Raw genomic sequence first — 27,733 nt, forward strand, 5'->3', positions numbered from 1 at the left:
GCCCAAAGGCCACTGGTGCCAAACTAAAAATTTTACACATCCAAATTTTTAGCAGAGCCCAAATAAACAGATTTGTATTCATTTTGAGTCTACTTGCTTTGCATATCATGGAAAACGGTGCCCAGCATCTGCTAGCCATAAATTAAATAAACCCTATAGCTATAAAACATCCCAGTTGCTGCTGCCCTTTGGAGGTCTGTGACCCAGACTCCCTACTAAGCTGTTGAGTGACATCACCCACCCATCATATGGTTGTTGGTAAGATTCAGTTTTTTAAGGGATGTTGGACCAACAGCCTCAGTAACTCACTAGCTTTTGACCAGAGGCAACTCTCAGTTCCTTGTCATGTGGGCCTGTCTATGTGGGCTCATATAAAGGACCTTGCTTCACCAGAGCAGTAAGCTAGAAGAGCCACGGCATAAGTGCAAGCAAAATAGAAGTCACCGTCTTCTGTAGCCTAGTCTCAGAAGTGACATCTCATCACCTTTTTACACTTATCATGCCATGAACTCATAGGGAATGGGTTCCAACAGCTCAGTCCTCTCCACTGGTTCTCAAAAAGAGTGCTGCTCTGGGTGGAGCAGGCTGGAGCGTCTAACTCACATCCCTATGGGTTTGGCTTCCTTATTTTTCTGATCACTTTCCTTCTCAGGCTTCAGGAAGCTATCTTGGCTCTTTCAGTGCTTCATGTGCTCAATATGAACATTAGTTCTTTTGGCAAGAATCTTGTCCTTACCTGGTTTACTACAAAGCCAACACAATGCTGGATTACATTGTAGACTCTTCCAGTTTTGCCATAACATTTTCAGGGGGTTCCTTTTGACCAATGCCCATTCCCTTGAAGTCTACAATATCACCTTGTTTGTAGATTTGTGTGTATGAAGCCAAAGGAACAACTTCATGTTTTCTAAAGGCTTGTAGAACATATAAGGGGAGTCTCTCCTCTTTCCAATTGTGTTGTACATTTTGGTGAGTTACTGGAAGATGGTGGTATTGGCAGAAAGGTGATACCTTATCACTTTTTAAAAAGTTGTTTCTTTTATTTTTAATTTTTATTTTAGAGTGAGAGAGAATATGAGAAGAGGAGAGGAGTGGAAGGAGAGAGAAAAGCAGAATATTAAGCAGACCCCATGCTCAGTGTGGAGCCCAATGTGGGGCTTGATCCCACAATCCTGGGATCCTAAGCCAAAATCAAGAGTCAGATGCTTAACCGACTGAAGCACCAAGAAAAAAAAGCTAAACTATAACTTTATTCAGATGTCACCAGGTTTTCCATCCATGCTCTTCTGTTCCAGGGCCCATCACAGAAAGTCACATTGCATTTAGTTGTCATGTCTCCTTAGTCTCCTTGTTCTGTGATCATTCTTTCTTTTTGTTTCATGATCTTGACATTTTTTAGAAGAGATGGTGGTTATTTTGTAGAATGCCCCTCAATTCGAGTTTGCTTGATATTTTCTCATGATTATACTGAAGTTTTGCATTAAGGGAAGGATAACACAAAAGTGATTTGCCCTCTCCATTGCATCATATTATGGGTATGATATCATGGCTACATGATGTCCTTATGTATTACCAGTATTGTTGACCTTGATAATTTGGTCAAGGTTATATACATCAGGTTTCACTCCAGCAGAGTCCTCTTTTTATCATTTCATTCCTGCCACTTTTGGCATATCTTGTTTGTCGGAGACAAGTCACTAAGTCTAGCCAGTACACACAAGGGAAGGAGATGACATGATGGGTTCATATCAAGAGATAACATTCATTGGGAGCCATTTCATAAGCTGCATATCATACTATGAAAGGTAACATAGTGATACAGTGGTAGGTAAGGTAAAAATGTAGTAGGTAAAGTAAGGATACATAATGCACATAAATGACTTAACACATTGCTGACAAAGTGAATGATAACTATTATGATGATTGTACAATGGTAACTATTGTGTGGCTCTCTTTCAAACTGATTCATTCAATAAATGTTTTTCAACACTTACTCTGATAGAACTGAAAATAAGAAACTCCTCTGGTTTAGGAGGGGGATAATAATAAACAGGTTAAGGAAAATCTTTGTGAATTGTGATAAATGATTTAAGAAAAGTAATCAGGACAAGGTGATAGAGAATATTTATGTGTGTGTGTTTATGATGATTATCTCAATCCAACAGAAAAAGCCTTGGAGATGACATTTATCCTGAGATCAAATGCTGAGAAAACATCAGGTTTCCAAGATCCTGAAAATATTTTAGCCAGAGAGAATACCAAGTTCAAGGGCCACAAAGCAGAGAAGAGTTTGTTATGTGAAGGAAATAGGAGCACCTTATGACTAAAGTATATTTTGCAAGGGGTAAAGTGCTATGAAACAATGTTGGAGGTAGGCAGGGACTAAAATATATGGGCCCTTGAAGGCTGTGAGAAAAACATTATTTTACTCTAAGTATGATGGAAAGCATTGGAGAGTTTTATAAAAGGTAACAACAAGATCTTATTTTTACAAATTTTAATCTAATTGCAAAATGACAGAAAACTTGTAAGAATAGTACAAGGAAGTTCCATATACCATTCATGTGAGGTGAAAATGATGACAATGCCAGCTTTGTATTACTCTGATCAAATCTATTCTCTTCAAAACATATAAAATGGTATACTGGTCTTTATTTTTCTAGGATTAAAATAACATTTCTACACCTACTGTATAAGAACCAGGAATCATAATAATGTGGTCCCTTTCTCTTTAAATATTTAGATAATAACTGCAAATATGTTTGAGAGCTTTTAAAATTATCTGTAGTGTTTACATTTGGGACAGCCACAGGTTGACCCCTACTGGCCTATGGAAAACTATCTTGTATCCTTCCAAGTATCCCATGAGCAATTTAATTTTACTGCTTGAAATTTCCTTTAGGATATTTGCCTTTACTCTTGTTTTTTTCCTTTTTGTCTGAACCATGGACATTATAAAAGAATGCATAAATGATTCCAAAGCTTTGATAGCAACAATCATACTTGAATATTATGACACATACATTATAATAACCAATTAGTATTTATGTTTACAGTATCTTCATCCTTATAGGATACCATACTTAATTGATTTATTACACTTTGGTAACTCTGGTGTGACATTTATTTTTTTATTTTTATTTTTTTTATATTTTTATTTATTTCTAGGAGAGAGAGAGAGAGACAGCGTGAGCAGGGGAGGGTCAGAGAGAGAGGGAGTCACAGACTGAAACAGGCTCCAGGCTCTGAGCTGGCAGTCAGTACAGAGCCCAACGCGGGGCTCGAACCCACGAACCGCGAGATCATGACCTAAGCGAAAGTCGGACGCTTAACCGACTAAGCTACCCAGGCGCCCCGACATTTATTCTTGTGTGACAATAGCCCTTATATTCAGGTATTATTTGGGGAAGTATTTGTGTACAATTGTGTATACCTTACTGTTTTATGACTCATCCCATTTCATGAATAACTTTTAAAGTAGGTAGTATTCTCATCTGGCTTCATTCTTGTTTTCTTACTTTCCACCTACATCCCAGAACTGAATCTTTTCTTTCTTTGCTAACACATATTTTGAATACCTGAGACACGTATAGGGAAGAAGAGCCCAATACACAGTATATAGAAGCCTGGGAAATCTTTCATCCATTCAGTCAAGGAGTACTAAGAAAGGAAGGTAGTTACAACCAACAAACATTTTAGCCAGTGAACTCATGAATGGTTCCAGTAATAATAGGCTATGGTCCATTTATTTCCCTGACCAAAACCTGGAGGTAAACATAATTGCTAAACTTTGGGAATAAAATCAGGGGAAGGAATAAAAGTGGTCTAGTGGGAAAATAACAGAATTTTAGTTATGATTCTGACACTAAATAGATGTTTGATAAACACATTTTAACTAAGTTAATGTCCGTGTTAGTATTTTATTAAATTAGTGGGTGATTACAGATTTTTAGCATCATTGTGTTTCAGATTTGGAATAGGCTTCAGTGGCGTCAATCTAGTCTATCCCATTTTGTATAGCTTTAATTCAATGGGTCTTAAACATATTTTGTCTCAGAACCTATTTACACTCTCAGCACTTATTAAGATTGCAAAGAGCTGGGGTGCCTGGGTGGCTCAGTTGGTTAGGCATCCAACTTTAGCTCAGGTCATGATCTCTCAGTTTGTGAGTTCGAGCCCCGTGTCTGGCTCTGTGCTGACAGCTAGCTCAGAGCCTGGAGCCTGCTTCAGATTCCGTCTCTCTCTCTCTCTCTCTGACCCTCCCCTGCTCACCCTGTTTCTCTCTCTCTCAGAAATAAATAAAGCATTAAAAAAATTTTAAAAAGGATTGCAAAGAGGTTTTGTTTACATGGGATATATCTATTTATGTTTATAATATATTAGAAATTAAAATGAAACATTTTAATAAATTTTGAATAGCTTTAATAAGCCCATTATATATTAGCATAAATATTTTTAAGACTCAATAAATATAAGTCAGACACAATAAGACAATTACCTCATGACCTTACTTGTATATGGAATCCAAAACAAAGCAAACAGTTGAATTCACGTAACAGAAAGTAGAATGGTTACTACCAGGACCTAGGAGGTGGGAGGGGGAGGGAAGAGATGTTGTTTAAAGAGTACAAACTTCCAGTTGTAACATAAGTAAGTCTGGAGATTTAATATACACCACAGGAACTATAGTTAATAATAATGTATTGGATACTAAAAATTTTCTGAGAGTAGATCTCAAGTGTCTTCCTCATACACACAAAGATAACATGTGAAAGACAATGAATATGTGAATGAGTTGACTGTGATAAATATTTCATAATGTATACATATATCAAAACATCATATTGTATACCTTAATATATATAATTTTTATTTGTCAATCATATCTCAGTAAAGCTGGTATGATTTTCAGAAATTATAGGAGAAGAATCAAATGGTTTTACCTTTTTTCAAATATTTTATGCTGGTTTAATAGGATATTCTAATGTCTTCCTTTTGTGATATGATATGTCAAGTAATCTCTGGAAAACATCACTATAGGCTCATGAGAAAGTGAAAATCTAAAAGGCAAATAGCACCCTTGTATCATTTTGGATATAGTTGTGAATTTGAAGACCTTTTGAAAAGGTTTCAGATTTCCCCTGGGGATCCTGGGTGGCCTATTGAGAACCACTGCTCTAATTATTTATTAAGATTTTCCTTTATTTTTTATTTTTTTAATGTTTATTTTTGAGAGAGAGGGAGAGACAGCGAGCAGGGAAGGGGCAGAGAGAGCTGTGGACAGAGGATCCAAGGTGGGCTCTGTGATAACAGCAGAGATCCCAGTGTGGGGCTTTCACCCATAAGCTGTGAGATCATGACGTGAGCTGATGTCAGATGCTCAGTGTACTGAGCCACAAGATACCTCAAGATTTTCCTTTATTTTGAGCCCACATTTTTCTTCTGCTTTCAAGGTGTTTGTACTAATCTCGAGAACCATAAAGAATAATTCTGATCTGTTTCAAATGATAGTTCCACTCTAATATTTTATGTCAGATATTTTGTTAGCCCTATACCTTTCCTTTAGGATCAAATTTCATTGTTCTTTCAACTAATATTCATGTGAGAAATTTCAATTTTTATTTCCACCTAAGTTACATTATTCTTGGGCCTGCTCTCATTGGTCATTTGTTCTTTTTGTGTAACAATTAGGATTGAATAAAATATTTCAGAATAGTCTGAATGAGGGGAAGTAGAGAAAAAAAACTTAGATTCCATGTCTCTTAAACTCATATACATTTGATTCATATTTTAACTTGCTAATGTTCAGTTAAATCTTTCCTATTTTACAGTTTAAGTTGATTCATAGAATTTTTAAAAATCTATGTCATCTTGTTAGATAATGGATCATCATTTTAGCTCATGGATCCTAATGATATTATATAAAATATTCATAATATTTATGGCAGAAACAATACTATGTATTCCCCAAACTGTTTCATTTTCCTCCTGGGAATACAGCACAACCAGATACTGAGCATTTTAGCTTCTAGGTAGAGCAAAGACTGAGTTCCGGTCAGTGGGGTGTAGGCAGAAGTGCCATATAATCCATTTCAGTGTTAGCCAGAAACATGCAGTACAAACATCTACAGTCTCTCCCCATTTGACTTGCTGCAGGCAAAGAACTCTGAGACAACTAGGAAGTGGGAGGAGTGTGGACCCTGAGTTCATTATCTGAAGGAAAACTTTCTAGGAAAGTCTTCTGAAGAGGAAAACCCACATTGAGCCTTCCATGAGCCAGAAAGAAACTGTTACACATTGCTTTAGGCTCAGAGGATTTTTGATAGCCTATCCTATCAAATGTTCTCAGCTTTATTAAAACACTCTATGGTGACATTAATTTGTTATTTAATCACTGTTTTGCGATAGTCATTCAATCAAAAAGGATCATACTACTTTAGCTGTACTAATTGTACTAACAGTACTATCATTTGTCTAACACTTCTCTATCTTATCCACAAGAATACAAGATAATTTTTGATAGGTGCTATGGTGAAATTCAGATAAATGGTGAGTAATGCTGTCATCATAGAATGAGTTGAAATGTGTTCTCTTATCTTTAATTTTCTGAAAGAATTTGTGTAGAATTGGTATTAGTTCTCCCTTAAAAGCTGAGTAGAATTCACTACTGAAGTCATCGGGCCTGAGGTTGTGAAAACATTTTTAACTACAAATTTAATTTTTTTTAATAGATACAGGTTGCTTAGGTTCCCTACTACCTCTTGAAAGGGGTTTTGTAATTTGTTTTAGAGGAATTTTGTCCATTTTATACATATTGCCAAATTTATCAGCATAAAGTTATTAAATTCTTTTTTAATGTTTATTCATTTTTGAGAGAGGGAGAGAAAGAGAGACAGACAGACAAAGTGTGAGTGGGGAGGGCCAGAGAGAGAAGCAGACACAGAATGTGAAGCAGATTCCAGACTCTCAGCTGTCAGCACAGAGCCTGATGTGCGGCTTGAACCTACCAAATGTGAGATTATGACCTGAGCCGATGTTGGATGCTTAACCAGCCAACTGAGTCACTGAGGTGCCCCAAGTTTTTAAAAATATATTTTATTTATATATATTTTATTCATAACTGTATCTTTTTAATGTCTGTAGAATCTGTGGTGATACCACCTTTCACGTTTCAGATGTCGGTAATTTGTGTTTCATCTCTTTTTCTTCTGGTCTCACTTAGAGGTCTACCAACTTTATTTGTTATCAAAGACCTCTGTTTTGATTTCATTAATTTTCTCTATAGTTTTATGGTTTCTATTTTATTAATTTCCTTACTGATCTTTATTATTTCCTTTATTCTATTTAGTTTGGATTTAATTTGTTCTTCACTTTTTAATTTCTATGTATGTATGTATGTATGTATGTATGTATTTATCAATTTATAGCACAAACAGGGGAAGGGCAGAGAAAGAGAGAGAGAGAATCCCAAGCAGGCTCCAAACTGCTGACACAGTTCTTGATGCAGAGCTTGAACCAGCAAACCATGAGATCATGACCTCAGCCAAAATCAAGAGTCAGAGGCTTAACTAACTGAACCATCCAAGAGCCCCTTTCATTCTTTAATTGCTTAAGATAGAAAATGAAGTCACTGATTTGAGAACTTTCTTCTTTTTTAGGCACATTCTAAGTTTTCCCTTGGGTACTGCTTTTTAGTAGCATTCTACAAATTCTGATGTTTCATTTTTATTTTCACTTAGTTTATCATACTTTCTATTTTTCCTTTTGATTTTCTATTTGACCGATGGGTTATTTAAGATGTGTTGTTTTTTACATATTTGGAGATTTTCCAGATATCTTTGTTATTGACTTCTCATTTAATTCCCTTGTGATCAGAGAATCATACGTTGTATGACTTGTATTCTTTTAACATTACTGAGACTTTTTCCATTGCTCAGGATCTGGTCTATCTTGATTAAGTGTCCTATGTGCACCTTGAAAGATGTGTAGTTTTTTGTTGTTGATGGAAAGTTCTATGAGTCTCAGGTCCAATTTGTTGGTAGTGTTATTTGAGTCCACCATACCCTTTTGATTTTCTATCCTATTAATTATTGAGAGACAGATATTAAAATCTCTGAGTATATTTGTTGTTTTGCAACAATATTTTTCTTTGCAGTTCTATTAGTTTTGTTTCATGCATTTTGACATTGTTTTTAAGTGCATAAATTTAGGATTCTTAAATCCTTTTGGTGAATTTACTCCTTTATCATTAGGAAATAACTTTCTTTATCTCAGATAATATTCTTTGCTCTGAAGTCCACTTGTACTGTTACTAATATAGTCATTCTAGATTTCTTTTGATTAGTGTAAGTATATCATTTCGATCTAAAGCCCATTAGTATTGATATTTAAGTGTATTTCTTATAGGCAGTATTTAATTGATTCTTGCTTTTTATATCAGATCTGATCTTTTCCTTTTAATTAGAATGTTTACCCTATTTCCATTTAACGTAATTATTAATATAGTTCAATATAAATCATCACCTCATTACATGTTTTCTTTTTATCTTATCCATTTTTTTTTCTGTTGTCCCTCTTTTTTGCCTTCTTTGGATTAATGGAATGTTTTTTAAGATTCCACTTTATTTCCTTTCTTGGCTCCTTTATTGTTGACATTTTAGAGGTTGCTTTAGGACTTATAAGGTATTATAATATTCTACCTTTGACATGATATCACTTCACATATAAGATGTATATTTTTTCATATATAAAAGATTTACAATAATATACTTCCATTTCTATTTAACTTGACTTTGCACTATTTTATACATTTTATCTGAAGAATACTACAATTAAGTGTAACTTAAAACAATACTTTTAAATTTTGTTTAAGCAGTGAATTATCTTTTAAAGGATAGAAATAACCTTAAAATCACATATATTTTTCCATCAGTCTTAAACTCTCATTTCTGATGCTCTTTATTCCTTTATATAAATCATTATTTCCACATGGTATCATTTTCCTTCTGCCTCAAGGACTTCTTTTAATTTTTTTAATGTTTATTTTTTTGAAAGAGAGAGAGAGTATGAGCAGGGGAGAGGCAGAGAGAGACACACACACAGAATCTGAAGCAGGGTCTAGGCTCTGAGCTGTCAGCAGAGACTGACATGGGGCTCAAACCTATGAACTGTGAGATCATGACCTGAGACAAAGATGGATGCTTAACCGAAAGCCACCCAGGCATCCCTGAAGGACTTCTTTTGAGTAGATGTTCTGGGTATTAAATTATTTCAGTTTTCTTTTCCTTTTTTGTTTTTAATGTCTAGAATCTTCTTTCTTTTACCTTCTTTTCTAAATATTGGCACTGTCTCTCTAATACCTTCATATGATTCTTTCCCTGGACTAGGATAGTTTCTTCATATGAATGTGCTACCTGTACTCTGCTGAATACTTGAGGGAACCCTCTGAACATTAAATTTGTATAGCTTTCTCCTCTTCAGTACTCTTCTGTATACATTCTAGCCATTTTGTGTCCTTGGACCTTCATTTTGTCTCAACTCAGAATCAGCTGGATTTTCTGTGGATTTCACATCCTGCCCCACCCTTCCCACACCATCACTTTAAAACTCTCTCAAGGCAGTAAATTGCTCACTTAATTTGCTTCCCAACTCTTAGAGATCACTTTTTTCATTACCTGAAATGCAGTGTCTTGAGAACCTTTTTTTTTTTTTTTTCATATTTTTCGTTTTCCTTTTTTTCTTTTGAGTGTTTCAAGTAGAAGTTAAATCTGGCCTCTGTTATTCTATCTTGTCTGGAAGTGGAAGTCCCTCCAAAGGGCTGTACTTTTAATACCCATTTTTAAAATATATATTTAAAAGTTTGCCTTTGTTTCACCACTGCCTCAGAAGTTTTACTTCTTATAGCTCTTTGGTATTCTTTTCTCTTTGTAATCCAGCAAATTTTCATCTCCTCTGATAGGCTTTATTGTGGAGATCTTTTTTTTTTTTTTTTTAATTTATTTTTGAGAGAGAGTCAGAGACAGAATGTGAGCAGGGGAGGGGCAGAGAGAGAGGAAGACACAGAATCCCAAGCAGGCTTCAGGCCTGTTGACTGAGCTGTCAACACAGAGCCCGATGCAGGGCTCAAACCTATGAACTGTGAGATCATGACCTGAGCTGAAGTCGGATGCTTAACCAACTGAGTCCCCCAGGACCCCATGAAATGTGGAGATCTTTCTATCTTCTCTTCAAACAAAGAAGATACTTTGATTCTGTGAATTTTCTCTTATGCTCACTTAAGCAATCCTCTGTTTTCATATCTCTTTTGTAGGGTATAAAATCTTCATCCTTGTCCTTTAAGAACATGCTCTGAGAGCTTTCACAAGTTGTAAAGTAGAAATGTAAGATTTTTTTTTAAAGGTTTTGATTTATTTTATTTATGTCTAAATGAAATTCATTAAAAGAATAGCAACTTATTAATTACCTTCTGAAATTTAACATGGTGTATTTTGACTATGCTCACCAGATTTACTCCAGATTGACAAAAGAATTAAAAGTGATAACTTTCCACAGAATTGTAAGAGACAAAATCTACCAATTTTTTTTTTACTTTGTTTTGTTGTCTTTCTTGCAAACCTGAACCCCCTTCCTTCCAGCATTGCAGCAGAAAGGATGTAAGGGAACAGGAAAGTGGTGTTGATAACACTTTCAGTAAGAGCAAGATGTAGTTAAGATGAAGCAATAGCACTTTGGCTAATCTTTTAAAAAGTTCTACTCTCTAGCACTGCAAGAGTGGAGATTTCTCTTTACACAGTATGGATTTAAGCACATGATGATTATGCTACTTTGATTTTGATAGTATAATTTGAATTTGTTAATTTAAAGCTGCAAAAGAGTTAGCCCATGACCGTTTAGTCATCTCATCAAACAAAATTTTGCTGGCTGTTTAAATTACTTCATATTTCATAGACGAAATGGTGATCATATGTACATTTACACCTTTAGACATCACTTTAAGTCTGTTTCTGTGGAAACTTTTTACATTTGAAGGGCTATGGGCATTCCATATCAAGCCTAACTTGGATATCTGCAAAATTTGAATATCTGCAGTTCAGAGCAGAATTAGTCTTCTAAACCTTATCAACATCAGATTACATGACTGTTGATCTCTTAGAATTGTTAGCAAAAATTCTGACAGAGATAGGTTGTTGAAATTCAAAGAGAGAAAATGCAAAGTCCAGGGAGGATACCTGACTGAGAACTTTGAGTTCAAGTCGTAAACACAGGCCATTTATTAGCTATATGACTTCAGGAGAGTTACTAATCTTCTCCAGAATGTAGATACTTTAATATATAAAATGTAGGTAATAATAACTACTGCTTTAGTAAAGATTATTAATGGAATAATATTTACCAGATGTTTAGAAAATGATAGTTCTGGGGCACCTGGGTGGCTCAGTCGGTTGAATGTCTGACTCTTGGTTTTAGCTTAGGTGATGATCCTAGGGTCTTTGGATTGAGCCCTGAGTCAGGCTCCTCACTGAGTTTAGAGCCAGTTTAAGATTCTCTCTCTCTCCCTTTGCCCCTTTCCCTGGCTGGCTGGTGCATGCTGGCATGCTCAGTCTCTTTCTCTCTCTCTCAAATAAAATAACAAAAAAATAGTTCCTACTTTGACTCTGTCCCTATGTTCTCAGCCAGTCTAGACTGTCAGGGAACAAACAACAGGATGTATATCTGTTCACAGTAAGATATATGTACTATTAAATCTCAATCCCTCACCTCAGTAAGTAAAGCAGATATAATTGAAACAAAAATTTTCACAAAACAGTACCTATCATGTGTCATGTGTGTTTTCTTCTGAATTCTAGTTTATCTCATTAAGAATTAATAGTGTTTAGGGGCACCTGGGTGACTCAGTCAGTTAAGCAACTGATTTACACTCAGGTCATGATCTCACAGTTTGGGAGTTCAAGTCCCCAGTCAGGCTCTGTGCTGACAGCTAGGAACCTGGAGCCTGCTTTAGATTCTGTGTCTCCCTCTCTCTCTGTCCCTCCTTTGCTTGTGCTCTGTCTCTCAAAAAATGAATGAACGTTAAAAAAATTAATAGTGTTTGTAAAACATTCCTCTAGAGCATTTTAAAAGAGCTTAGTGGGACGCCTGGGTGGCTCAGTTTGTTGAGTGTTGCAGTCTTGATTTTTGCTCAGGTCATGATCCTAGGGTTGTGTAGCCACATCATCTTCCACGCTGAATGTGGAGACTGCTTAAAGATTCTTTCCCTCTCAGGACGCCTGGGTGGCTCAGTCAGTTAAGCACCTGACTTCGGCTCAGGTCATGATCTCACAGTTTATGGGTTTGAGCCCTGCATTGGGCTCTGTGCTGACAGCTAGCTCAGAGCCTGGAGTCTGTTTTGGATTCTGTGTCTTCCTCTCTCTCTGACCCTCCCCTGCTCATGCTGTCTCTCCTCTCTCAGAAATAAATAAAACATTTTAAAAAATTAAAAAAGATTCTCTCCCTCTCTCTTTCATAGAGGAAGGGAAAGAAAAATAACATAAAAACAGAGCGGGAGGGAGGCAAACCATGAGGGGTTCTTAAATATAGAGAACAAACTGAGGGTTGCTGGAGTTATGTAGGGTGGGGGGATGGGCTAAATTGGCGATACGCATGACGGAGGGCACTGGTTAGGATGAGCATTGGGTGTTATATGTCAGTGATGAGTCACTAAATTCTACTCCTGAAACCATTATTATACTATATGTTAACTAACTTAGATTTAAATAAAATTAAATAAATAAATAAATAAAATATTCTCTCTCTCCTTCTCTACTTCTCTCCCGTTTGCACTCTTTCTCTCAAAAAAAAAAAGTTAAATGAGCTTAGTGATTATACTTAGAAGAAATAAAAACATTTTTTTTAAGAGAAAGAGAGAGCCCATGAGCAAAGGAGGGACAGAAGGACAGAGAGCGAGACAGAGAGAGAGAGAGAGAATCTCAAGCAGGCTCCAAGCCCAGCATGGACCCCCTTTGCCAGACTCATAGCTGAAATCAATAGTCTAACACTTAACCGAATGAGCCACCCAGGCACCCCTAAACACATCTTGTTTTAGGATGAGGGACAAACTTTACATCACTGTATTCTCTTCTCTGGGATTAAAGTTACGCTTGGATATGACCATCACATCCTACCAAATAATGGCTATTCAGGAGATATTAGTACTGAATCTAGAAGTAGTTTCTTGGACAGGCAATTACCCAGGTGTTAAGATAGCAAAACTTGAAAATCTCTCTAAAACTTGACTGAGCTTGGTTAATTTTAGTGAAGTTATCTTTTTTTAAGACTTTCATAATTAAATTTTTAAAAAGTTAGTTAATTGTTTTTTAAAGGAGGCTCTATGCCCAACGTGTAGCCTGAATTTACCACCCTGAGATTAAGTGAAGCATGCTCTACTGACTAAGCCATGCAGGCACCCCTTGAAGTAATCTTTTAATAAAAGGGACCTCATAAATGAATAATATCACTACTGTATTGGAAAAATTTAATATAGGAAGTACAGTTATCTCGTAATATCTGAGAAGTCTATTAACTTTGCTAAAGGTAGGCTAGACACATTGTTTTGAAGTTTTTTAAATAATCAATAATTAGATTTGAGGAGTAGGTTCCTGTATTCTTATGAAACATCACAGTTTTGTGTATGTAGCCCTGATTACATAGCAAAAAAGAAATGTGTGTATATGATTTATATTATGTTCCTTATTGCAATACACATTTAATTTAGGGAAAGATAAACATGTTGAGATCTTGACATAGTTTTAAAAATGTCTTTGTTTAAAATATTTTAGGATGCATTAGTGTATCCTCAGACGGGGAGAGAGAATGGATCCTTTGAAAATCCAATCATGACATGATCATGTCACTCCTTGGTTCCAAACTTTCCTGTTTCACTCACAATAAAAGCCAAAGACCTCATAATGGCCTCCAAAGTTTGGACCCAACCACTTCTCCCCAGCCTCATCTGCACCCCTTCACCCGCCCACAACTCCTACTGTTCTCTGATCATTTCATTCTGCCAAGATAACGGACTCCCTCCCTTATGTCCTTCAGGTCTTTGCTCAAACCCAGTGAGGCTGTCCCTGACCATCATTTTTTGATGAATGAATATAACAATGAACGTACTTTAACTATTCTTGCATAATGGTGTTCGATTCTTCAAAGTGTGTGTTTTTAAATTTATTCCCCAGGTAGAAATTATTACATGAATATTAGCATTGTTGATCTCAGATATGAAATATACAGCAAAAAGAATATCGTATATAGGCTTTTAAAGCTTCCTAATTTCTGTATCTTCAGTTTTGGGGAAGTCAAACCAAAAAGGTGGTTATGTTGTGACATTTATGGCGGTTTTAATGGGGAGGAGGCCGATGGGGATTTCTGTTTCTAGGGTGGACGACAGGTAAAAGTCTCACCAAGATGCTCAAAGTCCAAACTATTGTACTTATGGCTGCTTGATTCTTGGAAGTCGAACCTAGTAAAGGAAGTAAAACGCAGGATATATTCTGGAACGATCTCCTGACGCAACTGTTTACAGCTTTCCTGTCAGCACCCGGGGGAGCTTTACGGCCACCAGACTCTCACAAGCTCCGGATAGTTCTCTGTCCTCAGGCTCTAGGAAGCAGCGCGGCCGACTGAGGGGCCTCGCCCGGTCACCTGGCGGCGTCCGGGCCGCACGCCCACGCCTCGCATTCCAGTTGGCCCCGGCGGCAACAGGTGAGGCGCGGCCGGGTTCAGTTACACGGTGGCCGGCTCGGCGCCAGCGNGAGGCGGGAAGTCTTCCCGCACGGGGGCGCTGCCACCAGCGCAGGGGAGGTTCCAGAGGGGAACCGGGTTTTTCTGCCGCTCCGACGCGCTGGAGTTGGGAGAACCCATCCTGACCATGAAGGGCAGCAAAGGCATCGAGAACCCGGCTTTCGTCGCCTCCAGCCCGGACACCCCGCACCGTTTGTTTGCATCGCCCTCTCACGTCGAAGTCTCTGACTTGGCCACCAAATCCCAGACACAGAATTCGAAGCCCCAGGAACCTCCGGAGCCCCAGAAGTCACGGGAGCCACCCCAGCCTTCAGAGGCTCCCCCTGCCTCCCAAGAGCTGTCCAGGCCGGAGTCGCTGCCGGAGCTTGAGGAGGGACCCTGCGGGTGTGGGAACTTACAACCGCGGAGTCTCCAGCGCTGCAACACGCCCCAGGGCTTTCTGCTGTTCTATTGCCTTCTGGCCCTCACGCAAGGTAATGTCCGGCGCCGGCTCGAGAGGGCTGTGGCCCCGCGGAGGGCGCGGGGGAGAAGGCAGGTGCGCGTAGGGCCCGCGTAGTCGACGCCCCTTGCCTAGCGGCTCCGGCCCCGGGGTCCTGAAGCGCCCCCTCAGGCGTCCGCAGAGCCGCGCGTCCACATTTTAGCTTTTCCTTTGTAGCAACTTTTGAAAACTTGCCCTACGAGCGCCGTATCTTTTGTGTTTTACCTTAGTTTAGCCCATTCGATTCCTTCAGGGAGGGTGGAAAGGACTGGAACCCTCCTTTGGGAACGGTTTGCCCTTGGGGGAATCCGTTCTATACCACAAAAGCATGTATTTTGCTAAACTCCTTGTTAAAAGGGGGCTTTTGTTTTGTTTTGTTTTATGCTGTTTCTGGAAGGGAAGGATTGATATTTAAATGAGGGTAGGGTAGTTGTCAAAGGAAAGCTTGCTTGAATAGGTTAGAAAGGCATTCCTGTTTTGTTGAGCCTATTTAGTTTAGCTGTACGTAGGCACAGGTAACGCTCAAGGCGGTGTTGAAGGGTGAGGCTTTCTAAATATAAGAGTTCTGCATTATCTGTTTTGTTCAAAGATCTCTTTCAATTTCTCTTGGGAGTTCACTGATAAAGTCCAAGTTTATACCCTTAGGGGTTTGCAGGAGTGAGTGGTAGAGTGGAGGAAGAAAGGCTTGGAGAAGGTAAAGTCAGCTACAACATTGTGTAATGGGTGGGGATGAAAGCGGGGGAGGTGGGGGGGGAGTTACGCTAAGGTGACCAACCCTTTGAAGAGAGGTGGCCCTTAAGGTAGAGGAAGGAAATGCTGAAGGCTAGTTAGAATTTAGTAGTACTGTATGTAGATTTTTTTGGTCACGTGAGTCCTAGTTTCCAGTACTTGTAAAGAGGTCGTCCAAGGCAGATTGGAAGAAATGGCAATTCAAGAAAATCTTTTTTTTGGGGGGGAGGGGGGAGGGTAGATAGAAATTGCTCTTTTTAAAAGACTAACCGAGGAGTAAATCCAAATATAATCTTCCTATTCTTATTCCTGCTCCCCTGTCTGAAAAGAACTCATGTCCCTTGCTTTGCACATGTTAGGTGTTAAGTGAGTATACTTGATTCCAAGGCAGCTCTTCTATCAAAGGATGTTTTGTGCTAAAAAATTATTTTTGTTTTGGCTTTTCTCATTAGTTCACCTTTTCTCAGTGTCTTGATCTTAGTTGTCCAAAATATCTGATGACACATTTCAGTGCCAAAGGAATGCAAAGTTTGAAGAAGTTAGACGCAAGTAAACTTTCTTGTTTTATCTTAAAACATATGCTGAAATTTCTATATTCCAGGATATGTTATTTATTCCAGAATACATACATCCATTATAAAATATTGTTTAACATGATTATCAAATATTATTGGCACTCTTAGAAAAATGTGTCAGTTTTGGCCTAGAGCTACATCTACCCAGAGGTCTCCAATTTAAGAAGCATAATCCTAGATGAAGATGATCCAATAAAGTCTTGTTTCAGTTTAAATTTGAATTATTACCATTAAGTTTGACTTATTACCATGTTTCTCAGACATGATCCTTGGGAGGACCATTTACATGGTATATTAAGAAGTGTTTGCGGAAAAAAACTAAAACCATAAAACCCCAAAACTTGCCAGGTTAGTTGATTTAATCCAGAATTTCTCAAAGATTAACAGGATTTCTCTTAGTGCTTAATCACCTAATGTGCTTCCTATCTTCATGAATTTACAATAGAGATACAGTATGCAATATTTCTTGGAATTTCTTTTCCTAAAGCAGAGTTCTTAGAACTTCTGTAGCATAGAATTCAGAATGGGATTCATAGGCCTAAAGTGCTATGCCTCCATAAGAGTTTACAAATTTACTTTTTCAGAGAAGTTTTACCATAAAGGCAATGAGTTTTCATGACTGACTTTTAAACAGTATGGTAAGTATGTTGGGAAGTTGATTTTTTTGAGGGGCATGTTGGAGAGGAGTTGATTTTTGGATAGGGAAATTCTCATATTCTTAGATTCCTTTTAAGCACGTCATTCCTAACTTCACTAGACACTTTACCTTGAAATTCTAAGCATTGTAAATTGGTTTTTGAATTACTATACTGGCCATAAAAGTAAAATGAGTTTTATGTTAGGACTTTTAAAGCTTGTTAATATCAATTGTATTGCAATACATTTCCAGTTACAGCCTTGATGAAGCAAAATTTAAAGAAATTGTAGAAATCATGGCTTATGTATACTTTGTTAATTAACATACGAAAACAGTTCATGGTATCCTCTTAAATAAAAGGGGTTATCTAGTTTAAAACTTTGTATTTTGATCAGATGTTTTTTATTTTCCTTTTTAAAAAAATTTTAATGTGTTTTAAATTTATTTCTGAGAGAGAGAGAGAGAGAGAGAGAGAGAGCATGAGCAGGGGAGGGTCAGAGACAGAAGGAGACACAGAATCCGAAGCAGGCTCCAGGCTCCGAGCTAGCTGTCAGCACAGAGCCTGATGCGGGGCTCGAACCCACGAACTGTGAGATCATGACCTGAGCTGAAGTCGGATGCTCAGCCGACTAAACCACCCAGGCGTCCCTATTTTCAATTTATATTACTGTTTAAATAGTAAATGTAATCTATATCTGAACAACACATTTTTGTTAAGTCAGTCAAAATTGGATTTCCAGCTTTTCCTTGTTTACCTTATATTTTTCCATCAGACTTGTAATAAGCAGAGTAGGTGTACTTTTTTGTTTGCTTCCTTTGCATATGAGTTAGAATGCCATTGTTGAAATGACTCAGTGTGTGTTTACTTTTGCTCTAGGAACTCTTAAATGGTAACTTTAAGGTCTATAGAAGTGTTAGAAGAAAGGAGGTTTGAGAACTCAATTTCACCTTTTTTGTAAGACTAAGTCAAGGAATTCTAGTTATATATTAAATATGTCTAATAATTGAACAACCTTGGAAGCAACTGAGCATTACTTTAATGACCTCTGGAGTCACCTGTACTTTTTATACTTTCTGAGTGAAGTTCATGAGAGTATGCTACTCTTAGAATCACTGTAGCAAACTGGCTTCATAAGAATTTACCAGTCTGACTTTTTGTTTGTCATATAAAGAAAAATGAAGTTAGCTACATTTTGTATCTGGTAAGCATCAATTTTATTTAACACCTGAAAATTAACAAGTATACCATTTAAAAGGAAACTGATTTGTAAGGAAGTATTTTTGAGTTGCTAACTTTTGAGACTTTTGAAATTGGTCCATTAAAAAAAATCAAAATAAATGAACAGCCACACTTTAGTCACAACCAAACTTTAGCACATTTTGTTAAAAATCATAACCTGTACAATAAAGTTAATAAAAATCATGCAGATAAATCTTCTTTTCTCTCTTTTAGGTATTGTAGTAAATGGCCTCGTAAATATTAGCATTTCCACTATTGAGAAGCGCTATGAAATGAAGAGTTCCCTGACGGGCCTGATATCATCAAGCTATGATATCTCCTTCTGTGTGTTGTCTTTATTTGTGTCATTCTTTGGTGAAAGAGGACACAAACCAAGGTGGCTTGCATTTGCATCCTTTATGATAGGACTGGGAGCACTTGTATTTTCACTGCCAAAATTTTTTAGTGGAAAATACCAGTTGGGGTCCCCATTTGAGGGTAAGTTTCTGTTGTGTTATTTTTGTTTTTGTTTTGTTTTGTTTTGTTTTAACTTAAGAAGTACTGTGAAACACAGCCTTTACTTCTATGTTGCAACTCAGCTGTACAGGTAAGTATGATAAGGGCTGTCTCCTCCACTGGTTACGGCTTTGTTTTGATGTGAATTGTGTGAAATAGAAGATTACAGAGATAGATTGCATCATTCATTCCCTTCAGTAGTTATTCAAGTTGTTATACATCTGATACTCATTCCCGGTATTACACACAGTCCTCCTCAAAAAGCAGTTATCAATTTTCTTGTGCACTTGTAACCTCATAGGAGTTCTAAGATCTATAGTTTTCCCCTTTGTGGTTTTATTTCTGTTCTTACAGCTCTGTGTTGTGGACATGTTGATTCCGGATTCCTGAGGTAAAGAAATTTATAGGAAAATGGAAGCTTTTCCTAAGAGCTGAAGCTAGCTGTACTTTTATGACTGTAGTTTAGAGACACAGAACTTCATGACTTACCTAATGTGTTGCTCTGGTTAGATGAAAAAGTACATTATTGAAAGGCTCAAAAGTAAATTTGATTTTATTTCTACCTCTTTTTACTCCCCAAAGAATTAGTTTTCTTTTATGTGTTTATTTATATATATTTTTGAGCAAGAAAGAGCACACGTAAGGGAGGGGTAGAAAGAGACAGGGAGAGACAGAGAGAGACAGAGACAGAGAATCCAAAGCAGGCTCCAAGCTGTCAGTCAGTACAGAGCCTGACATGTTGCTTGAACTGAACCATGAGATCATGACCTGAGCTGAAGTTGGCTGGTTAACTGACTGAGCCACCTAGGTGCTCCCCAAAGATTCAGTTATAATGGGAAAACAATTATGATAGAGCCAGAGGGATGTGCTGACGAAGACCTTAATATTGTTATTGGCCTTCTAGGGACTTTTAATAGTAAATACTGAGAAAAAGAGGGTTATAAAATTAGCTTTCAAGAGTTAGTAAGTGAAGAAAAGGCTTAGAGTAAGAAGAAAGGATAATTGTGGACTGCTGTGATATAGGCATTATTTTTTTAAAAGTTAAAGTTGTTACACTTGTGAAATGTTAATATTGGAAATTAATATTAAGTGTTGACATTTCCTAAGACCAAATTCCCAATTATAGAATGACAACAAATAAGAAAATATTTTTAACAATTAAGTACATATTGTGTATGTTTTTAGCATGGTTTTAGGAGTATGCTTACTAGGTAAGCAGAGTTCATTTAGAAATAAAAATAGAATATGCAAGCATGTAGAACCAAAAATGGTGTTTTTATGGCATGGTAGAGTTTGAAATACATGAGATAAGGAGAATATGTTATCAGTGAAAAGATCACTTATGTAGATTCTAGCACATTATCTAAGAATGGAAAAGATTGTGTAAAGCCAATTTCACATAATATCACTGGGGGTAGTTTTAGGAACAACGTATACACTAGGCTTCAGTAAAAATAATTAAAATCTTAACAGTAAGGTAAAATCTAAATTGTAGTCTGTCACAAAAGAAACATGATACTGATTCTATGGTAGTAAAAACATTATTGTGTGTATAGCATTTACTTGGTAAATTTTGTACTGAATCAAATGCCTCACTCTTCCAGTTGATCAGATGCCCTATTTGTTCTTTTTTTTTTTAATGTTTTATTTATTTTTGAGAGAAAGATAGAGACAGCGTGAGCAGTGGAAGGTCAGAGAGAGAGGGAGACACAGACTCTGAAACAGGCTCCAGACTCTGAGCTAGCAGTCAGCACAGAGCCCGACGTGGGGCTCGAACCCACGAACCGTGAGATCATGACCTGAGCCGAAGTCGGATGCTTAACCGACTGAGCCACCCAGGTGTCCCCTTACTTGATTTTAAAGTATATGAACTTTCATAAAATCTCTGACTCTATAAACTAAAATGTGACACCTGTTCCAGTACAGAAGCCAGATTGTCCTCAGCAATCTTCTTAGCTTCGTCTTGCCATACACACTTTGAATTGCAGCAAATCTGACCAATTTATATTTCTCAGTTATTATGAGAAATATAGATATGTGTGTGGGTGGGTGGCAGAGATGAAGCCAAGAAGGTTGATAACGCCAGATCACAAACTTTTAGTACATTATAGTGTACTATGCAAGTTTCACCAAGTTCTTTTTGATATGTCTTATTGATGTTTTGTATTATTTTAGTTGAAGTAGATTAGATAGACGAATTGGCTAATGTGTGAAGTTTTTAGTGTAAACTAAGACTCATAATTTAAATAATAGTTTACCATTGGCAAATGAAAACAAAACCCAGGTTGCTCTTCTGTTCTGTCATTCATGCAATAAATATTTATTGATATGGACTGTACATGGTGCTGAGATAATAGCAATGAAACAGTTTCATGCCATCAGGGTTTTGTGTGGTAGTGGAAAGAAATACAAAGCTGACAAATAGACAAGGTAATTGAAGATTAAGGTGAGTGTATGAAGGAACAAATAATATAAAGTAATAGTGTATAAAAGGGCCAAGGAAAGCTGTTATAATAATAGCTGGATAATGAGGAACTGGCCTTGAAAGATGCTTTCCAGGCTGGAGGAAAACATGATAAAGGGCCTTGGAGCAGGAAAGAGCTTGGTAGGTTTTAGGAAATGTCATTTTGGCCATCGTAATCAAAGCAATGGAGAACATGGCATCTGATGAACTTGGAGAGATAGGTAGACACCAACATGAGGCATTTGGATTTTCCTTTAAGTGCAGTGGGTAGTCATGAGAAAATTTTTTACAGGGAAGTGCATGATTTTATGTTTAGAAATGATCATTTTGGCTTCTCTTGTTCTGAAGGAGTAAATGGAAGAAAATGACTCAGGAGTTAGTTTTTTTTACCAACCAGTCCAGGTGAGAGAGAAAGGAGGTTGGACTGGGTTGCTAGCAGTAGAGATCTAGAGGAGTGACTGGTTTTTAATGGATTTTCGAGGAAAAAGACAAGTTTTTTTTTTTATAGATTAATTATAAAAGAGGAATGAATAATGACTCTTAATATTCAGCTTGACCAGATGGGGTATTCACTAGAATATAGGAGAACAGAGTTAGGAGTGGAAATCAAGAATTCAGATTTGGTCCTAAGTGTGAACTGTGTATTATATATTCAGTGTTGCCCTCTATACATTTGAGCACATATGTTTATATAAGTGTATGAGTTACTCCTTGGTCTTCATTCCTAGAAGTAAAGATATTGAGTTTAAAGGGCTTCCTTATTCTAATTTTTGATAAATAATGCCACATTGACTTTTAGGAAGGTATATACCAGTTACTCTCCCACAATCAATATATGAAAATACCTAGTTGCTGTTTTGAATTTTTGCATTTTTTCCTCCTGAAGGTATTCTTTAATAGGGATTTCTTTGTGGTATGTTTGTGTGTATGTGTAGGTGTTTGGAATAGAACAGATACAAAACTCAGGACTGAAATTTTATGACATATTTAAAGGAACCCAGGCATTTAGAAACAAAAGGAATGTTAGAAATCATAAATTCCTTCTTTTACAGTGTAGAACCTTAGGGCAAGATGAAATGACTTCATGGTGATTTCTTAGATAGATCGTCAACAACTAAAACTAATACTAGTTTTCATGCATTGCCTAATGCTTTTCAGCTTCTTATTTATTTCTCATAGTAGGTTTATTAACTATATTGGATAATTTAAATATTTTTTGAATTTATTTCTTAAGTGTTTACATATTGCAGAATTATCTTTATGAATTTAAACAATTTCTTCCCTAGTTTTAAATAGCCAGTTATAATGATCTGTACTTTCTTAAAAACATAATAACTTGTCTATTCAAGTGAGTTATACCAGTTTTGCAAATTTTGGATTTCATAACCAAAACTCTAAATTATGTGTCCAAGTCTAAGGAGAGTGTAGAAGAAAAGGAGATTTAGGTGGGAAAAGGATACAGAAGAGTTGAAAACTTTCTGTAAATACATTAGAAATAAGGAAATGTACAGTCTTCTTAGGCAATATAATAAATAATCTAAAGAACCTAACACTAGAAATTATATTATTAATTGAAGTCATACATATAATTTAATTTGAAAATTACATTGAAAGAATTAGCATATTCCTTTGTGTGCTTTTTTGTTGTTGCTGTTTTTTGAACTTGAGAAAAGTCAGGGCTCCATTTGAATGATATCACCTCTGTAAGAGGAGATTAAAGTAACATAATATAGTTGGTAAGTAGAAGAAAACAAAATGTGAAATATGATAAACATGTACAATTTCCACAGGTGTGAGAAAAACACAAAAGAAGGCGAGGGGTTAGTAAAAGGTAGAAAAATGGGTTTGAAAACAGCTTGCAAAAAATAAATTTAAGTAGGTTTGGGAAAGTATTTTTTTTTAAGGGAAGCTTTATGAAGACCTAAGGGTTACAGGTGATTATCTAACTTTGGAGATAATAACATTTATGAAAAGGAAGTTTTGGTTGTTACTGGATACAAAATAGGGGAAGAATTAAAATTAAGAGAAATGCTTCTCAGGCCTGGTTTTTATATATGTCAACCTGAAAACAGAATAGTGTCACAAAATATTCTTAAGCAAATAATATTTGACACTCAACTTTTGATATATTTTAACTTGTTATAACATATTTTAATATAACATCCAAATATTTAAAAATGTAATAGATAAATAACCTTACATTTTGTTTTTATCCAGGTATTTTTTTAAATTCCCTATTGATGAGTGTTAATTCAATGGTGTTAAGCAAAATAATCTTTTGGTCTCTTTGAGACTTTGGAAAGGGGTCACTAGTAAATTAGATATTGTAGAGAAGTAATTACAAAATCCAGTAAAGCTCTTTTTCTTTACTGACCAATAGTTGGATAATTTTTCCTAAGTTATATTATTTTCATGTTTCTCTTTTCCATTCCTTTCTCTCAGAAAAAGATAGCTCTCAACACTTACCATTTATTTCAGCATTACATTTCTAATGTTTTAGATTGGTATTTTAGGAAGAATTCTGTATGAGAGAAAATTAGTTATGCAAGGTGACTTTAAAATGTTGAACTAGGAAAATAATTAGCAGGGGACTCAAAGTGTGATTTAATTTCATTTACTGTTTTGTCTTGTGTCTTGTATTCCTGAGGATTTATTCTAAACATGAAATACTTGACTAGATTGGAGAAGATATAGGGCCAAGAATCTTACAGTTTTACAATCACTAATTTAATACAGTATGTTTTAATTTTGCTTGGCCTCTGAGTGTTCTTCTTTCCTGATATTCCTTCTTCCTTATAGAAATAAAAGTTTTATTTTTCTTATGTTTCAATTTTATTATAACAAATGAATAAAAAAAGAAATGATGATATCTTAGAAAATGTAATGATATAATAAAGCAAATGATTCAAAGATTTTAAAATTTAATACAATAAAAGAGCTAGAACTAACTTTCAGGGAGAGTCAGTGCTTCAGATGAAACCGCCACAATTTTTCACATACAAGGCACTTCAGGCTTCCCCAAACATCCTAGACTATACGAGTTACCCTGAATGCTTGCTACTGTTATTTAGTGCCCCTTAGAGATCCTGATTCAGCAAGTCTGGAGTAGGACTCAAGAATTTATATGTTTTAAAATTACCCATGTTATTTTATCAGTCCATTTGGGAAAATGTATGTCCAGTGGATGCTTAATTATTTTGTAAATGTGTGTGGGCACAGAGGTTTCTTTTTATTTCAGTGTTATTGCTTTATAAATTCCTTTGAAAGAGAAGTTTCACACCCATCATGAAATACTAGATCCTTTAATGTAGCCAGTTTGGTTGAAATTCAAATGACCAAGCTTCTGAAATAGAGAAAACTGACAGAGAAAATTAAGTAGGAAAGCATGTGTCAATGACATATTAGCACAAACTCAGTTCTGCTCACAGCTATAGGTTGTAGGTAGAGATTTTAAAATCCATGCCCTTGAGTAAAAGAATATGATGTTCCAGCATTTTCCAAAGTATGATCTGTAGAGCACAGTTTCTGAAGACGGTAAGAATATATTAAACATACATTCCATGGTTCAATGAGTTTGGGAAAATGAAACTTAAGGGGTATCTCTGTTGCATCATTGAAAAGTTAATGCCTTTTGGTAATCTTTAGGTAGGGGATATGATATATGCAATTCTGAACTTATTGACCAAGGGACTCCATTGTTTTACTTACCCCCTTTACTCTGCTTCTACTCATTTTACATTTTCTCTTACAGATAAGTGTTTCAGTGAACAGGCTTTGGGAAAAATCTGTTCTGTGCTGTCTTAAGTCATTTTGAAAGCATTGTGGAATTTATAAAATTTATTATTGTCAGCACTAGAACAGCATGTGATATATAGTAGGTGTTGAAGAAGGATTTGTTGAGTTGTCAAATACATTAATGAATGAATGATCCTTTCAATGGAGTCATATTAGGAGTCTAATGACATGCTCTTCCAGAAAAAGCAGTAAGAATAATGTCAGATAGGCAGTTTGGGATTCTCTGCTCACATTTGCCATAGACTTGGCCTAAAAGTAATGGATCATTTTCTCTGGCCACTGAAATGGGAAGAATTTTGTTATCAGAGACAAAGCATAGATGATCTTTATGGGTAAGATTTGGGATCTGAAAATTTTGCAGTGTGAAAAAGGAAGCTGAAATGAGAAGCATATTCAGAAATAGTAACAAAATGCTTTGATATTCTACTTTTGGTTTTTGCCTTAGTTGCTGAACTGCTGATGTCACTATGTAGCTACCACACTTATAAGGTGATGCTAAAATATAAGGATTACTTTTTGATATACTATTCATAGTGATTACCCTTACTTGTTTTCATGTATAAAATAACAGGAAAGGCTTTCAAGTTGACCATAGGCATAGTTGTAACTAACCAGTATAATGTATGTGAGGCAAAAGTTAAGCAATGCTTGTTGTAGCTTCCTCAGAAAGGTTGGTAAAAATGTGGTTTGTGGCAAGAAAAAAATGGGGAAATTCTATTTTCTAAGTTACTGTTATTAAAAATGCATAAATTAGCCCATCTGTGTTTTAAAGTATCTTTTCCCTTTTATTTTAATATTATTAGCACATAACATTGAGTGAAAGTATGCAGTATAGAAAGGATATTAGGGTCAGACAAAATTGAGTTTAAATTTTTGCTTGAACACTATGTGGCCCTATACCACAAGCTTTATTATAAATCATGAAGATGACAATAACCCTGTACCTCAAAGGAGACTATAAACATACAGTGATAAAGCAGTGCCTGGTGCATGGTAAGTGCTCATTAATTAGTAGCAATGAATAATAATGATGTTCATCTTAATTAAGTAACAGCTATACTAATATATAGAACTACCTTTCTTGATTTGTTTAGTTATTGGCAATGGTAGTTACAAAATTCTATGAACAACTAAAAATCTTTCAATATGGGGGCGCCTGGGTGGCTCAGTCAGTTAAGCTTCCGACTTCGGCTCAGGTCATGATCTCATGGTTTGTGGGTTCCAGCCGTGCGTTGGGCTCTGTGCTGCTGCCAACTCAGAACCTGGAGCCTGTTTTAGATTCTGTGTCTCCCTCTCTCTCTGACTCTCCCGTGCTCACGCTGTCTATCTCTCTCTCTCTCTCTCTCTCTCTCTTTCTCAGAGATAAATAAAACATTAAAACAAAACTTAAAAAATCTTTCAATATGGTAGCTATTTTTTTTGTAACTATCACTAGATATTGATATATCTCAAAAGTCTGGCTTAATACTTCCAGAATCATATATTAGGGTTTTAATTAGATATGTTTCCAGGATTATATTCTTAGGATATAAGAAAATAAATTTATTTGGTGTAGTTCAGCTTAATTGGATCCACTCAAAATAGTATTCCAATAGTGGCTTAAATAGGTTCCATTTCCTATTGATATTTAAGTTAGCAGCAGTGTATTTTTATGCTTTATAATTAATACATTCTATGAAAGAAAGACATACTTTGCATTTTTCTTGGGCTATATTTTTAAAAAATTTTAATGTTTTTGTACACATTAAAAATTAATTTTTTATGTGTCCTTTATTTAAAAAAAATTCTTTTTAATATTTTTTATTTATTTCTTAGAGAGAGAGAAAGAGAGAGAGCAGGGGAGGGTCAGAGAGAGAGGGAGACACAGAATCTGAAGCAGGCTCCAGGCTGAGCTAGCTGTCAGCACAGAGCCCAACGCGGGGCTGGAACCCATGAACCGTGAGATCATGACCTGAGCCGAAGTTGGACACTTAACCGACTGAGCCATCTAGGTGCCCCAAATTTTAACCATTCTCATAGAGTTGAATATTTATATTTAAAGAGTTTTCTGTTGTACACTACATCATGATAACTGTTTTTAGTATTTATATATTTATTTTGAGAGAGAGACAGTGCATGTGTACATGCAAACAGGGGAGGGACAGAGAGAGAAAGAGAATCTTAAGCTGGCTTGGCACTGTAGACCTTGCTGTGGGTCTTGATCTAATGAACCATGAGACCTGAGCCCAAACCAAGAATCAGACACTTAACCGACTGAGTCACCCACCCAGCCCCATTATAACATTTTTAAGTTTAAAGATTTTACCACATTTTGGTAATTTTACAGTATTTAGCATTTTGGCTAATTTGGCTCATTGGCTAAATGAGCATTTTGGCTCACCACTAAAGATCATCTGGGTTTATCTGTTTTTTGGCTCTGACAAATAAAGTTATGAACATTTGTACAGATTTTTGTGTGAATGTAGTTCTCATTTCTCTGGGATAGATGCCCAGGAGTAAAATAGTTGGGTCATGTGATAGTTCTTTTTTTTTTTTTTTTTTA

General features: G+C 36.2%; 1 protein-coding gene across 2 annotated transcripts in view; it reads left to right on the plus strand.

The window, feature by feature from the left end:
* Window positions 1-14,829: 14,829 nt before the first annotated feature.
* SLCO4C1 (solute carrier organic anion transporter family member 4C1) overlaps window positions 14,830-27,733 on the plus strand; it is a 72,611-nt gene continuing 59,707 nt past the window's right edge. For both annotated transcript variants that reach the window (XM_077757111.1, XM_077757112.1), the window contains exons 1-2: window positions 14,830-15,251; window positions 18,651-18,914. In XM_077757111.1, coding sequence (XP_077613237.1) covers window positions 14,906-15,251; window positions 18,651-18,914 — 610 coding nt within the window. In that variant the 5' untranslated portion in view covers window positions 14,830-14,905. The remainder of the gene's footprint in view (window positions 15,252-18,650; window positions 18,915-27,733) is intronic.

The sequence above is a fragment of the Crocuta crocuta genome, unplaced genomic scaffold (genome assembly GCF_008692635.1).
Source record: "Crocuta crocuta isolate KB4526 unplaced genomic scaffold, BGI_CrCroc_1.0 scaffold1819, whole genome shotgun sequence".
Lineage (NCBI taxonomy): Eukaryota > Metazoa > Chordata > Mammalia > Carnivora > Hyaenidae > Crocuta > Crocuta crocuta.